Source organism: Periplaneta americana, chromosome 12 (assembly GCF_040183065.1).
Source record: "Periplaneta americana isolate PAMFEO1 chromosome 12, P.americana_PAMFEO1_priV1, whole genome shotgun sequence".
NCBI classification, from domain to species: Eukaryota; Metazoa; Arthropoda; class Insecta; order Blattodea; family Blattidae; genus Periplaneta; species Periplaneta americana.
In genome coordinates this window covers 102,263,732-102,278,355 of record NC_091128.1, presented here as the reverse complement: position 1 = coordinate 102,278,355, position 14,624 = coordinate 102,263,732, and the positions used below count along the sequence as shown (strand labels likewise).

At 36.4% G+C, this 14,624-nt stretch overlaps 1 protein-coding gene across 1 annotated transcript in view; it reads left to right on the top strand.

The window, feature by feature from the left end:
- Positions 1 to 14,624, top strand: part of FANCI (Fanconi anemia complementation group I) — a 74,272-nt gene that overhangs the window by 37,498 nt on the left and 22,150 nt on the right. The window contains exons 12-16 of the mRNA XM_069841806.1: positions 830 to 990; positions 3,897 to 4,034; positions 7,005 to 7,199; positions 7,957 to 8,129; positions 12,672 to 12,836. Coding sequence (XP_069697907.1) covers positions 830 to 990; positions 3,897 to 4,034; positions 7,005 to 7,199; positions 7,957 to 8,129; positions 12,672 to 12,836 — 832 coding nt within the window. The remainder of the gene's footprint in view (positions 1 to 829; positions 991 to 3,896; positions 4,035 to 7,004; positions 7,200 to 7,956; positions 8,130 to 12,671; positions 12,837 to 14,624) is intronic.

Sequence of the window (14,624 nt, the reverse complement as noted above, 5' to 3'; positions counted from 1 at the left end):
TCTCTCCATGCGTATAGTTGAATCTATGATAATAGCCTTTTGTTGTTGCCTGTTTATTGCTATTATATCCACTCTTCTGTCGTCTTCAGAAATACAGTGGACATCTATGTCTGATTACAGTATCACTGTGTCTTAGTTTTTACACCACTGTAACTTTTTAAACTTTTAATTTGAATAGCTTTGTACCATTTCACACAGAATTGTAAGACGTATTTGTTTCTGCAAAAGATGACAAGACAATTTTTTAGGATGGGCTGTGAAGCAATGTCCAGTGTCATCCATTTTCCTCAATGAGGACACTGCCTTCCTTTGCTTATTTTATCTGTAACACTTCCTATTGCTTAGAATTTGTTCACTAAATCATGGATTATTGGACAACTTGTAATGTTAACATTAGGGACTCTTTCCTGTTATCATCTTCAAACTTAATGAGCTAAATTTATTAATACATAATTGTTGTACATAAACACTGTGCTGTTATCTGTGTGCCATTTTAAGCTGTAAATTATAACCACGAGCGCACATATACAATACGATACAATAAGTTATCTCATCTTAGCTTCACTAAGACTACAGTAAAGTGAGCTGAGATTGTGTTACAATTGCTGGTAACAATGTTGTTACAATTACTCACCAATATGCTCTTTTCATAACTGGTACTTAGGAGTGCATCAGCCAACAATCAAGAACCAGTATATACACGCACACATACACACACACACTCACTCTCACTTTCTCTCACTCACTCACTCACTCACTCACTCACTCACTCACTCACTCACAAGCTTACATGAATAATTATGAATACATGCTTTGCCTGCACTTGTAGGTCTGCATTCTGGAGTTATTAGAAACCCAGAGCTGAATGAGCATGTGCAAGATATGCTGTTGAATCACTTCAGCCAGTTCTATGAGTCTGATGCTGATGTTCTGCCGCCTCTCAAGTTCAGCAAGGCTGTTGTTCTCAAAGACATCTCTGCAGAATTACAGGTTTGTTTTATTTCGTACTACTTTGTATCTAGATTGTAGTTCTATTCCGATAAATGTATAAGACGTGAGGAATATTTTGTCACTTTCACAAATACATCATAACTACCGCTCATGCAATGCAAGCTCACAATTTCACTCTTAATTTACATAACTGGGCTGTAAAACATTTTTCACATCAGATATTGTTCCATGTATGCCTAGTTTGTTATTGAAAACATTTTGGACCAATAAATATAAAGCAGATAAAAAAAGTTTGCTTCTTTCTGAACTTAGTGATACAATCTAGAATACGTATAATGCGACATGAGTCGTTGTTGCGCGAACAGAGCTTATGACAAAAAAATTCAAGCTTGGCTAAAAGATGGTTCTTTATCCCAATCATCTCTCTCCTTTTCCCTCCTCCCCTAGTCTTTTCTTTCTTCCTCTTCTCATCCCTTTCCTCTACATACTTCTCTTTCTTTTCTGTCTTCTGTTTTGTCTTATGTCTTTCAACTATTACATTCCATATCACAGACATCTTTATCATTATATTATAAATGTACTTATCATTGGAAGCAGAAGGATGTGAACCAGTGACATTGCCCATACTCCAAGACACTTTCATGCTTTTAACCACAGAGGTACATAGGCAGTTGAAGGAATGACATTCACATATCCCATATCGGCTATCTTACATTACGTAATAGTTAGTATGACATGTTAAACTGTTACTTGTTAAAATATAAGAATAAGTAGAGAGGAAAATATCAATCATAACTCACATAGCCAGCATCAAACACAGGACATATACGTGATACTGTTGGTATAAAGATCGTCCTAATCTTCAAGGGTACTTAGTTTAATAAATTAATAACACTGAATAAAAGAATTGTATTCCAATGGATACCATCCCATTGTGGAATCCTGGGAAATGAGAATGCGGATGCTTTAGCAAAGAAGGGCAGCACTGCTACTTACAGACCTGTTACTAAATCTACGTATTACTCTATGAACTACATACAAAATTTGATAACACAATCTCAAGGGAAAAAATGGAACTCTCTGCGTCATAATCCACAGTTAATTCCCGATTTACCACGAAAATCGTCTGTAGCTGCATTTAGACTGGCAACAGCCCATGACTGTTTGGCCAAACACCTGCATAGAATTGGAATATATCAGTCCCCTAACTGCCCATTGTGCAACTCAAACCAAAAAATGGATTCGGAACACCTCAAAATCTGTGCTTCAGTGGCTGACCATGATAATATCTTTGAAAAATATTGGAGTGCAAGAGGTCAAATGACTTTATTGTCAAACGCCTGGCATTAGAAAATAACAGCAACAACAACTTAGTTTAATAAACGAATTTGATACATGAGATATGATTCTCAGATTCGTAACATTCTTTGAAGATGTTCCCACTGTATGTACACTCCAAATATCTTATGAACAACCTATCCCATCCCATTCTATTCCAAAGATAAGCTAAGCTGGCCTAATCTTCTCTCCAACAGACAGATATTCCCTAATCAAACCTTGTAATCCTGTTACTCAACTCAGTTTCGAAGCTAAGCCATAATACATAAGGTACATAACCTGATCTTTTTATAAGAGAAAGCTGTGCCCTGATCAAAATCCTCTATCCTTGTCACTTAACCAGGGACTAAACTATGCCAAACTAACATAATCGTTTGTACAAGGAATAACTATTGCCTCAACAAACTCTCTGACTTCGTTATTGAAGTAGGAACTAAGCCAAGCCAAGCCAAGCAAACCTAATTGTTTATACATGGGTTGGCAAGAAAGTAATACTTCCTCTTTTTTTTTTTCTTTCTTTCAAACCTGGCGACCCATAATGTTGCGAATTTCATTTAGTGACCACAAGATTTCTCTAGTTTCATCATATGGAGTGACAATGCAATACATCACATGAACGGGAAATAAGTGTTGAAAATGATGGATGCTTCTGATATCCATACAAAACAAAGGGCTGTGATTGAATTCCCCACTGTGAAGAAATTTAGTCCAATTGAGATTCATACTCGTCTAAGAAATGTGTATTGTGAGAGTACTGTAGACATCAGTATAGTTACACACTGGGTGAAACACTTCAAGAGCAGAGAAACGAACATCATTGACAAGCCTCGAAGCAGTCTGCCAGCAACTGCAGTGAGAGAATGCAACAAGGTCGAATCGACTCACTCATCGAAGAAGACTGCCATATCACAACACGTGAACTGTGTGATGCAGTAAGCATCAGGAAACCAGGTTTGATAGCCATCATTAAGGAGCTTGGTAACAGTAAGATTTGGTCACAGACGAGCAAAAACAGGCCTGGAAAGATAGTTCGGAGCTTCTAGAGCATTATGCAAATGAGGGGGATATTTTCCTGTCATGCAGACAGGAGACAAAACCTGGATCCACCATTGTGAACAGAAACAAAGTGTTCTTGCTGATGACCAGAATCACAGTATGGATTTTTACTGAGTTGGAATACAGCATCTCTTTCACAGATGGTGCAGGTGCATAGAAAATGCAGTGATTCTGTAGAAAAATAACATGATGTTTATGAAACCTGTAGGAATACATTTTTACTTAAATGTCATAAGACTAGCAATGAAAAAAAAAATAGGAGGCAAAACTTTCGTAACAATGTAATACAAAGGAAAACTATTGGCTCAACAAATTCTCAGATTTTCACTGAACTAGGGACTAAGTCTAGTCAAGCTAACGTAATTGTTTGTGCAAAGGTTAATTGCTGCAGGTATGTGCATACAATAACAACTCAAGTCATTATACGGATTCTCATTTTGTGCAGTGTCAACTTCAAAAAATTTAAAGTGGCAACAGTACTGTTTTTTGTTAATAATAACAATAGCAATAATAATAATAGTAATAATATAATAGTTGTTTTTGCTTTGTAGGAACCCCTTGGACATCTGGTGTTCGCAATTCAGCAGGTTGTAACCATTGACCTGCCCAATGGCCCAAATAAGCTGACTAATATTTTGGAGTCTCTGTGTGAGCGGATAATAAAATGTTCCCTCGAGGACTTTGGTCTGGTATGTATACAGCACAAATGTTATGTGTATTAAGACTTCGATTATAAAAGCAGCAAACATCTGAACTGTATTGTTAATAACAGTGATGTACATGATAGCCTACTTTACTAGAGGAGATATAAATGGTGCTCTCTTTTTCTCTACACCACATTGGAAAGCTTTATTTTAAAATATTAAATATAATATGATTAAATATGAACTCAGATGTTCAATGCCTAACAACTGCGGAAATGAGATTTCTAAGGAGGACTGCCAGCTACAGCTTGCTTGACCACAAAAGGAATTAACTAATTACAAAAGAATTGAAAATTACACCTACAGTGGAACCCTGATTATCCGTCACCCTATTAACCGATTGTTGGATTATCCGACTTTTTTTCTAGCTTTTTTTTTATTCTCCTGCAGAAGAAATTATGAAGTACTGTAGTTTATGTTTCTACGTAGTTTTTCTACAGAGGGTTATTACAAGGCTTTACCCTTACAAGTACCACAGTATGTAGTAGGAATGCTTTACTGTCAGCAACAGAAATAGTTAGTCTACTTATAAAATAGTCACTACCTCTTTCAAAGATATTACCCCAAGAACTTCCACAAACCCGTGTATCATTCTTTCCTTATCATTACAATTCGATTAGTCGTATTGTATAACTTATAATTATGCAAAAAGTCTTCCACAGTTACCAAAAGAAAATGTGTTGTGTTAATTAGCGTAAAAAATACAAATAATTAAGAGATTTGAGAAAGGAGAAACTGTACGTGATTTAATAAAAAAAGACAAGGATAAGGTGCATAAAGTGTGTAAATCTACAACATGAGACTTCAAGTATTGCTATCTTTCCGCAGACAATCATCAACTATCAACCCTTGGCCCTTAAGAACTCATCGTTAACAACCGAACTTTCAGTGAACTCCTGATCCACTACATAGCATGTAAAACACAAGACCATGAAGGAAATTACGAAAGTATAGGCCAAACTTTTTGTATTCGACAGATAATGGAGAAAAAATGGGAGTATAAGGGTACAGTACATCAGTTATTCATAGATTTCAAAAAGGCATATGACTCGGTTAAGAGGGAAGTATTATATGATATTCTTATTGAATTTGGTATTCCCAAGAAACTAGTTCGATTAATTAAAATGTGTCTCAGTGAAACATACAGCAGAGTCCGTATAGGTCAGTTTCTGTCTGATGCTTTTCCAATTCACTGCGGGCTAAAGCAGGGAGATGCACTATCACCTTTACTTTTTAACTTCGCTCTAGAATATGCCATTAGGAAAGTTCAGGATAACAGGCAGGGTTTGGAATTGAACGGGTTACATCAGTTTCTTGTCTATGCGGATGACGTGAATATGTTAGGAGAAAATACACAAACAATTAGGGAAAACACGGAAATTTTACTTGAAGCAAGTAAAGCAATCAGTTTGGAAGTAAATCCCGAAAAGACAAAGTATATGATTATGTCTCGTGACCAGAATATTGTACGAAATGGAAATATAAAAATTGGAGATTTATCCTTCGAAGAGGTGGAAAAATTCAAATATCTTGGAGCAACAGTAACAAATATAAATGACACTCGGGAGGAAATTAAACGCAGAATAAATATGGGAAATGCGTGTTATTATTCGGTTGAGAAGCTCTTATCATCCAGTCTGCTGTCCAAAAATCTGAAAGTTAGAATTTATAACAGTTATATTACCGGTTCTTCTGTATGGTTGTGAAACTTGGACTCTCACTCTGAGAGAGGAACATAGGTTAAGGGTGTTTGAGAGTAAGGTGCTTAGGAAAATATTTGGGGCTAAGCGGGATGAAGTTACAGGAGAATGGAGAAAGTTACACAACACAGAACTGCACGCATTGTATTCTTCACCTGACATAATTAGGAACATTAAATCCAGACGTTTGAGATGGGCAGGGCATGTAGCACATATGGGCGAATCCAGAAATGCATATAGAGTGTTAGTTGGGAGACTGGAGGGAAAAAGACCTTTAGGGAGGCCGAGACGTAGATGGGAGGATAATATTAAAATGGATTTGAGGGAGGTGGGGTATGATGATAGAGACTGGATTAATCTTGCACTGGCGGGCTTATGTGAGGGTGGCAATGAACCTTCGGGTTCCTTAAAAGCCATTTGTAAGTAAGTAATAGGCCAAGTACTATAATGCACTTAATTTATGAAAAATCTTTTATGGTACGAGTTATCCGATTTTTTCGATTAACCGTTCAGTCCACCCCCTTCATTACCACGAATAATAGAGGTTCTACTGTATTTATGAACATCTCAACCACTATAGACAAAAATGATTAACAAATATCAAGTGTCCCTAACAATAACAAATGACCTATGTAATAAATCTTAATTTCAAATCTATGTAGAGATTTTTAATTTTTTGGTCCTACAAAATTCTCTGTTATTATTTGTTGACGGAGAAAAATTCGCTCTGGCGCTGGGATCGAACCCAAGACCCCCAGTTCCACGCACTGGATGCTCTACCACTAAGTTATGCTGAGGCTCAATCCACAGCACCGAATCAAATATTTCTCCTTTGTCTTTTTCCCTTTGTGGACTTACTCTATATTCGACATATATTATGTCCTCTACTCACAATTCACAACACATGCTCAAAATGTTATTCACCTGCTTCAGTGCATGCATGGACGTGTAGATTATGGTCACCTTCAGTGTACCTACTACATGAGCAAATAGAGTTGTCTTATCAAATGAATGGGGCAATTGACTGGGTCAACATGTTGTATTGTACCTTGGAACCCAAGTGTTGTTTGTAATCTTTCGATTATAACAGAAACTAAGCATTTCTGGACATAAGTGTTTATGATCCCCCCCCCCTCCCCATTTTGGTGTGGAGAACTCACTGCCAAAGTTCGTACAAGTGTTTTTTAACCACTCTGTATAGACAGGCTTTTTCGTAATTGTTTTCTGTGATTAATGCTCTGTGATTAATTCACAGAATGAAACTACAAATCTTCTGGATATATTACCAGAGAGTCAACAGCAACAGGAAATGGTGCGGCAGATGCTTGGGGTTTTTGAAGCTCTAATGGGATACACCATATCATCCTGGAAAAAGGATGAATCTGTTGAAAATGCACGTAAATTGAACAATCTGTTTAAAGGCTACAACAGACTTGCAGAATTTGCTAAGGTAATTTATTATATAGTGACATTCTTAAACGTCAGAATGGCATGCAAGCAGACCGCATAAAACAGTAATAACTGCTGCTTCCACTTAACATGCGAATACCTATATTTTATTGTGCATTGAAACACTCCAACATTTTATTATTTGAAATTTCATGGAAATGTTATGATATTACTGTATATCTTGATATTTTGAGTTGATTAATCTTTTAACTGTTGAAAATTGTAAAATCGACATAGGGTTTTATAAGACTTTACTTCCCTTTGTAGCAAGATGGTCAATACCTTCATTATCAGATAATCCACAGTGTGTTGGTACCCATTGAAAAACTATCCTTTTGTTAAGCTTCATCATATGGTGTAGCTATAATTTTCTAATAATCAGTTATTTTTTTACTTGTAGGTGAAAGACTGGTTGTTATAGGTAGCAGTAATAGCTGCTTTAGAATCACTGAATATAACAGCTTTCTGAAATAAGAGATTTGGTACAACAGATTTTGAAGTGTCGAATAGAGAGCTTCAACTTCTTCGTCAAAATTTGTAGCTCCATAACCTCAGGATTTATAAAACGAAAAAAAGTGTATATATAGCACCATTACCTGCTCCACTTTGATTGGATAGTAGGAATTCATCAGTGAAAATCTGAAGCCATTATTTGTTATGAAATGTACTATAAATAGTTTCTGATGCTAGTAATTTTAGGATATCTTTTGGAGTGTCACTTTTCTTGGAATGTACGTGATGGTTATTTATTTTTTTAGAACAATGGTAAAGCTGGCAAAAAGGCTAATGGAGATGAAGGAGGTGCACGTCGGAAAAAGAAAATGGATGGTGAAAAGAGGGCAACAGCAAAAGGAAGTTCCACAGTGTTCAGATTTCCACATACAGTACTGGATTACAACGTGGCATATAAAATGCTTTGTCTGGTGCATAAGTAAGGCCTTGAGAAATAAGTTCACTTAATATGTTGTGTATGATTCTCTTCTTATTTGTTGTTAAATTGTAATAAGGTAGGTGGACCCAGTATGGCCTAATACCCAATATAGCCTAGTCTCGATTTTGACAAAGTTATGGGTGAAATTCAACAGATAGTGCTGGCATGTAATGCAGGCAGTCCTGAAGACTCATTTCAAGCTGGTGACAGTTCAGTTTGTGTTTTCCATTGGCTGCAGTCTGATAAAGTTGCTGAGTAAGGAACTTTTCTTTCTGCTGATCTAATATTCGAAAGATAAGTTCCCATATGTATTGTTGGTCATTTATTTCAGAGTTACGTAGTATTGTAGCTTGTAATATCTACTTTAAAGAAAGAAGAAGAAATGACTGCAGAACATCTACAAACCTGTGAAGTTCTACCTGTTGGATCCAACACAGAGAAATATTGGAGAGCAAGAGCACTAATGGCTTTGTTACCAAAGCCCAGCATTGGATAACAATCAATCTTCTTAATGTATCCAGCTGTTTGCTGACAACATAAACTCCACTATAGTCCACTGTAGTCTATTCAGTTGTTGTTTTGCACGAGAAATGAGGGGTATTTTGATTGGTGTTCATTATAGATGCCTGTTGCTAGTAGCCAGAGTTGGGGTGTAGTCAGTATATACTGCAGGGCTGTGTCTTCTGCAACCAGTATTGATGAGTTTAATTTACTTCTTTTGTGGTTATGGATGGACAGTATAGAAGAATGTGTTCCAGATCTTCATCATGATTATTACACCACAGACCTGCCTCAGAAACCACAGCAGCACAACCTAAGGATATTTCACATGATGGTGGTCAGAAAGCAGGAACCTCACACACTAAATCGGGAAAACAGAAGAAAATAGTTCTAACAAGCAAGCCAAAAGAGACGAAGGAAAAAAATCATGGTTCTGTAACATATGCCGGGAAGATGAAATAAAAGACATGCAGAAGTGTGAAAGTTGTGAAATGTATGTACATGAAGAATGTGCTGGTTTAACCAATAACAATTGGTTATTGCCCGGGCTGTGAACCATAAACGATAATTTTGAGAAGGAAAAATTCTATTGTTGATATTTTTCCTTCAGAATCTTTTAAAAAAAAAAAAAAAAAAAGAGCAGTTTTTTTCTTACACTTTTCATATACCGCAATACATGTTTAAAAAAGAAGTTTTGTTTTATTTCTGTGTCACTATTTCCATATTTATATACAGTATAAAAGAAAGAACAAATAATAATAATAGGCCATATTGCGTATATATGTACCCAATATGACCTAGATGCTATACATATTTTTAAGCTTCACTCTAACCATGTGGGCGTTTAAAATATGCTCATACTTCTTTAAAGATGCTCACAAATGTTTGCCCTTTTGAATGTGAGTATCAATTTTCATATTTCAGTTCACAGAAGCTAAAAAAAAAAAAAATCCCAAATCTTAAGTAGGCTATATAGGATCCAGTTACCTTGAAACACTTCTATGGTTATTAGAACCATACATTAAAGTCATCAATAGCTTTATTATGTTATTTGGAAACATAATGATATAATTTTACACAGTTAGCATTGCTTGCCAATTTACTTCTCTCTCTCTCTCTTTTTTCTCTCCCCCCCTCCCTCCCCTCGTTGCCCACACATTTTTGGCACCTCTTTATGATATGTTGCCTGAGAAAAATTTAGCATGTGGGTCTATTAGTCCGCTATGAATATTATTCAGCATCCACTCACAAAATGCGCATCTGAGTGTAGGGTCACTCGGTTGAAGAGCATGTGTCTCAGTTATTTATACGACTGCAGCTTTAATAATTTAGTGGCTTTTTGCACAGAGCCATAAGAAATTCGTACTTGTTGTGGAAGGCACCTGAGTGATTTTCTAGAAGACTGTTCCAATAGATGACCAATGTCATGGCCTGAAATTTATTTATAAAGATTATGGACTGTAGTGGAATTCATATATCCAGGACTTGTGTTTCAAACTGCTTTTGTACTTGGCTGGCAGACTGGATTAGCACATATGAATTATAAATATATATATATACCAGGGGCGAATGCTAGTCACGAAAGTTAGGCTTGCTCTTTTATTCATAGGGGAAGATGGGAGGATATAATAATTCATAATTAATAAAAATAATCAGACCCACATAAATAATTTACTTTATAATTTTGAAATCATTATGAGTCATGGATCATATTCAATTGTCAGATGTAGAAGTTCGATATAATATAACAAACATGGCCAACAAAACAGTTTATTTAGTTTTTTCGACCCTGCCAACCAATGCACATTGTTGTATTGAGCTGCACTGAACGAGCACACATATTCTCTGTAATGTCTGTCTTCTCTTGAATAGTCCTTCGGGAAAATGGATTTAATAATAAGGTTCAATGACACACAATTCCGAACTCATTGCAATACTTCAAATTAATGTTTAAGAATTAATAATACATTCAGCAGCTAACACATGCATTCCTCTCATACAATTGCATTGCACTCGCAAATCACAGCACATTCCCGCTGTCAATACTGCTCTGTGTAACGTTAAATAGTCGTTGCTGTAGCTCTCGGACCAGAGCTTCAAACAACACATAACAGAAGCATGTGCACCTAGGACGGACCAAGGAGGAAGGCACTTGTGCGCGCATAATATTCTCGCTATTTCTACGTCTTTCCTGTAGCTCCAAGAAACGAGCAAGCCTTGCAATACTTGCGGTGTGCAACCTGCGGATGGTATTACGCCTATACAGTATTCCAAAAATCAAATTAAATTTTAATGTATGTAACGCTGTTTGAGAAATACACATTCTACGAAAATATTGGGCTTGCGCAGCAAGCATAGCATGCCCTGAGAAATCGCCCCTGATATACATGTTGTTCAGTAGTAAACATTTGATTAGCCATTATACAGTTTACACTTATTCACACTCATACTTTAAATGTACAAGAAAACACCATATAATACATCGTACTATGTTCTATGTCACTCTCTAGTCATTTGGAGAGTGATTCACTAATCTTGACACAAGCCAGGATGAACACATGCATGCTTGCATTATTGCCTCTGCCAGCCCAATGTTCCTTACCAGTGAAAACCCTGTCATTCCTGTTCACACCTTATCTGATCACTCTGCATTATAAATGGATTTAGAATAGATGCAAATAGGGTCAAAATTGCTGATTTCTGAAATGAAAGGAGTATAAAACATTAAATAAAGTTGTGATTCCAACATTAAGTGTGCCTCACAGTGACTCTTCTAGTGTTATGACTAGAGACAGGATTTTCATGCAAATGCATGTTTTTATGTAAGCTTGCTACAGTTCTCAAACTTTGTAAATATCCCTTTCATGACTTAGTGATCGAAATAAGTATACTTTTGTTGGGCATATTTACATGTTTTGATCTTGGTAAATTCATGCATAATGCATGTTTTTTAGATTTTAAGTTTAATAATGCATATTTTGAGGTTTGTGTTGCATATCACGTCCATTTTTATAGTTTCATTGTATGTTTTATATCAAGTCGCATGATACTGCATTTTATAAATGTTGCCTCGTAGAGTTTAGTGTTTCTGAGCTTACAATATTTGAGTATATGTACTGAAAAATGTAAGTGAAATGCTAACAGTTTTCAGGGTTTCTACCTGAGGACTTTGAACATTACCAGCTAATCCTCTCATTGTATTGTCACACTGGAATTCCACACTCCTGTTCTATACAAGTCTTACCCTGAGGCTAAAATTATTATTAGAAGGATGCCTCTTCTGCTCCCTCCTATACTTTGTAGCTTGACGACAATAGCACTAACATGCTACCCCTAACATGCCTTTAATTTGGAAAGGTAGATAGGTAGAAGGTCTGTAGTAGGCTACATGTACAGGTGTTTTGTGAATTAGCTACTGTATTTGTGTTGTGTGGTGATCTGCGAAGTGTTGTAATGCCCCCGATTAAATGTTCGAGAAGAGATCTTGTGGCACAGTGGATCAAGGGAAAAGAATATCTTAGAAATTTGGAAAGACTGTTAGTAGTACATTGTGCCATTCGAAAATAAAATATAAGTTTCAATTTTGATCGTGCATATTTTCAGTGTTTTTTTCCTTCATTGTGCATATTTGACCATTTGATAGTGCATGGATACATGCATATTTTACGATTTGATAGTGCATGAAAATCCTGTCTCTAGTTATGACATAAAGTCAGACAGAATTCAGACCTACATTAAACACATCAACACTGAAATCACTTCTGATTCAAAAGTAAGATGACCTCACAAGGAGAAGTATGTTCCAAGAAATTTGCAGAAAAGCAGCTGCTAGATGCAAAATATGCCACATAGTGACACATAATGTGTAATTTGTATAATATGCCTTACATCATGGTTTCGCCAGAAGGTAGGGATAGGGGATATGCACGTGTGCACTTTGGGATTACTGATAAGTCTGATGAATTTTAGACGTTATTTAAAAAAAAAAATGTTTTTCGTCTGTACATACTATGAAACTCTGTTTATTGTTTTTGTTTTTAGAAACTCTGTAGAGTGGTGCACAGCCGAAGCTGCAAATCAGGTGAAAGGACGTCGTGAATTCAGTAGGTTTGTGATGGAGGTCATTCTGAGTTTGGTAAAGACTTCCAGATCTGAAAAATGCATAAAATCCGCATCCTCGTTTCAGTCCTACATTAATATTGGCAGGTAAGTAAAGGGAGAGGAATTTATTTTCGAGAACACTAGTGTACCAAGTACTGTAAAATTAAATTTATAATGAATGTGGCAGGAATCAAGTCTCCTCACCTGATGGTTGGTATTTCGTTTCACTATTGTTTAGGAGTAATGCACTAATACTGTATATCACCTTGCCATCTAGATAAACATGTTACCGACATTGCTCCATGTGGAGGTGTTAGGCTTATGATTAATGGAGAAGTGACGGAATGTTTGCAGGCAAATGGAACTACCCCTGAACTTTGCCCCAAACACTATCTTTGTCCAACAAAAATTCCACTTGAACTCACTGGTTTCGAACCCATATCTTCTATGTGAAAAGTTAATAATCTATCAGTGCATCTGTAATAAAATATTTACTTGGATAAAATACTTTTTATCCACCTGTCAGTTTAATATGTTAGACTAGCCGCCATGGTGATCTCGCGGCTGGATGCTGGACTTATAATCCTGTGGACTCAGGTTCGATCCCCCGTGTACCCCCAACTTATAACTTGTGTTGGGCAAGCCCGTGGTCCAGGTAACACAGGAGTTTTCTCTGGGAAGCTCCGGTTCCCCTGTGGCATCCCAACAAATCTCCATAATCATCTCACCTTGAGTGTAGTGTAGACCAGCCTTCTATGGCGCACCCTGGGCAACTCTGTCGGTAAATTTGTCTACATAACTGGCTTCACATGGGTGAATGATGTCAGTCAAGTACCCATCATTGGAAAAAAAAAAAATGTTAGATATTTTCAGTGTAGGCTACCATGCTTTCACAACTTCAGATCTACGAGGAGATCAGTGGTCAAGAATTATTCTCCAGTTACTTTGATTCCTGGAAAAAACTACGGTACCGGTATTAATTTGTTTGGAGCTTGAATGAGTTCTGGAAGTTATGACAAAGTGGAAAATCCCTTACCTCTGCCTGCAGTTGAATGCTTACCTTACCATAGTCACATTACTGTCTAAACTGTTTTGAATACATAGTTTATTATTATGTGTACATGAAAGAAGCTAGGCATGGAATTCTGTAATATCAATCAAGTACGGTATTGATACCAAAATTAGAATTGATAAAGGCCACTGACATAGCTCATGGGGCAGGTGCATTTGCCTACTAACCGGAAGCTGCACTTAGGCATGGGTTCGATTCCTGCTTGAGCTGATAACATGGTTGAGTTTTTCGACGTTCTTCCCAACTGTATTGATACCACTACCGTTATTATTACTTGTATGCATATGTCATTTCTGGTAGTGTGGAAGAGAAGGCCTCATGACCTTAACTCTGCCAGAATAAATAAATGAACTATAAGGCAAATGTCAGGTAATCCTATGGAGAATCCTCGTCAGAATACTATCTCAACATCACCAATTCCATCAATGCTAGATAACTGGATAGTTGATAGAGTGTTGTTGATGATAACTAATAAATAGAGGTGTGAAATTAGTAAAAATGTCGAAACTGTTTTGTTATTTATGTATTTGAGAGGAGTAAATGGAAATAAGATATAAGTGGTAATAGACATACTTGATCAATGTTACAATGTTCAGTTAAATAACGATAGTTTCAAAAAAACAAAACAAACAAAAACCATGAAATTGCAAAAAAAAAAAAAAAAATTGTATATAGTTATATGTTGAAGGCAACCCATTTTTAGTACAACACTGAATGACCGTTCATGTTTAAATTAAATGGCAACAGGCAATTAATATAATTTAAAAATCAACAATTGAAATATCACAGACAGCTAGTGCCTCCCTTCACCCCTGCCCACG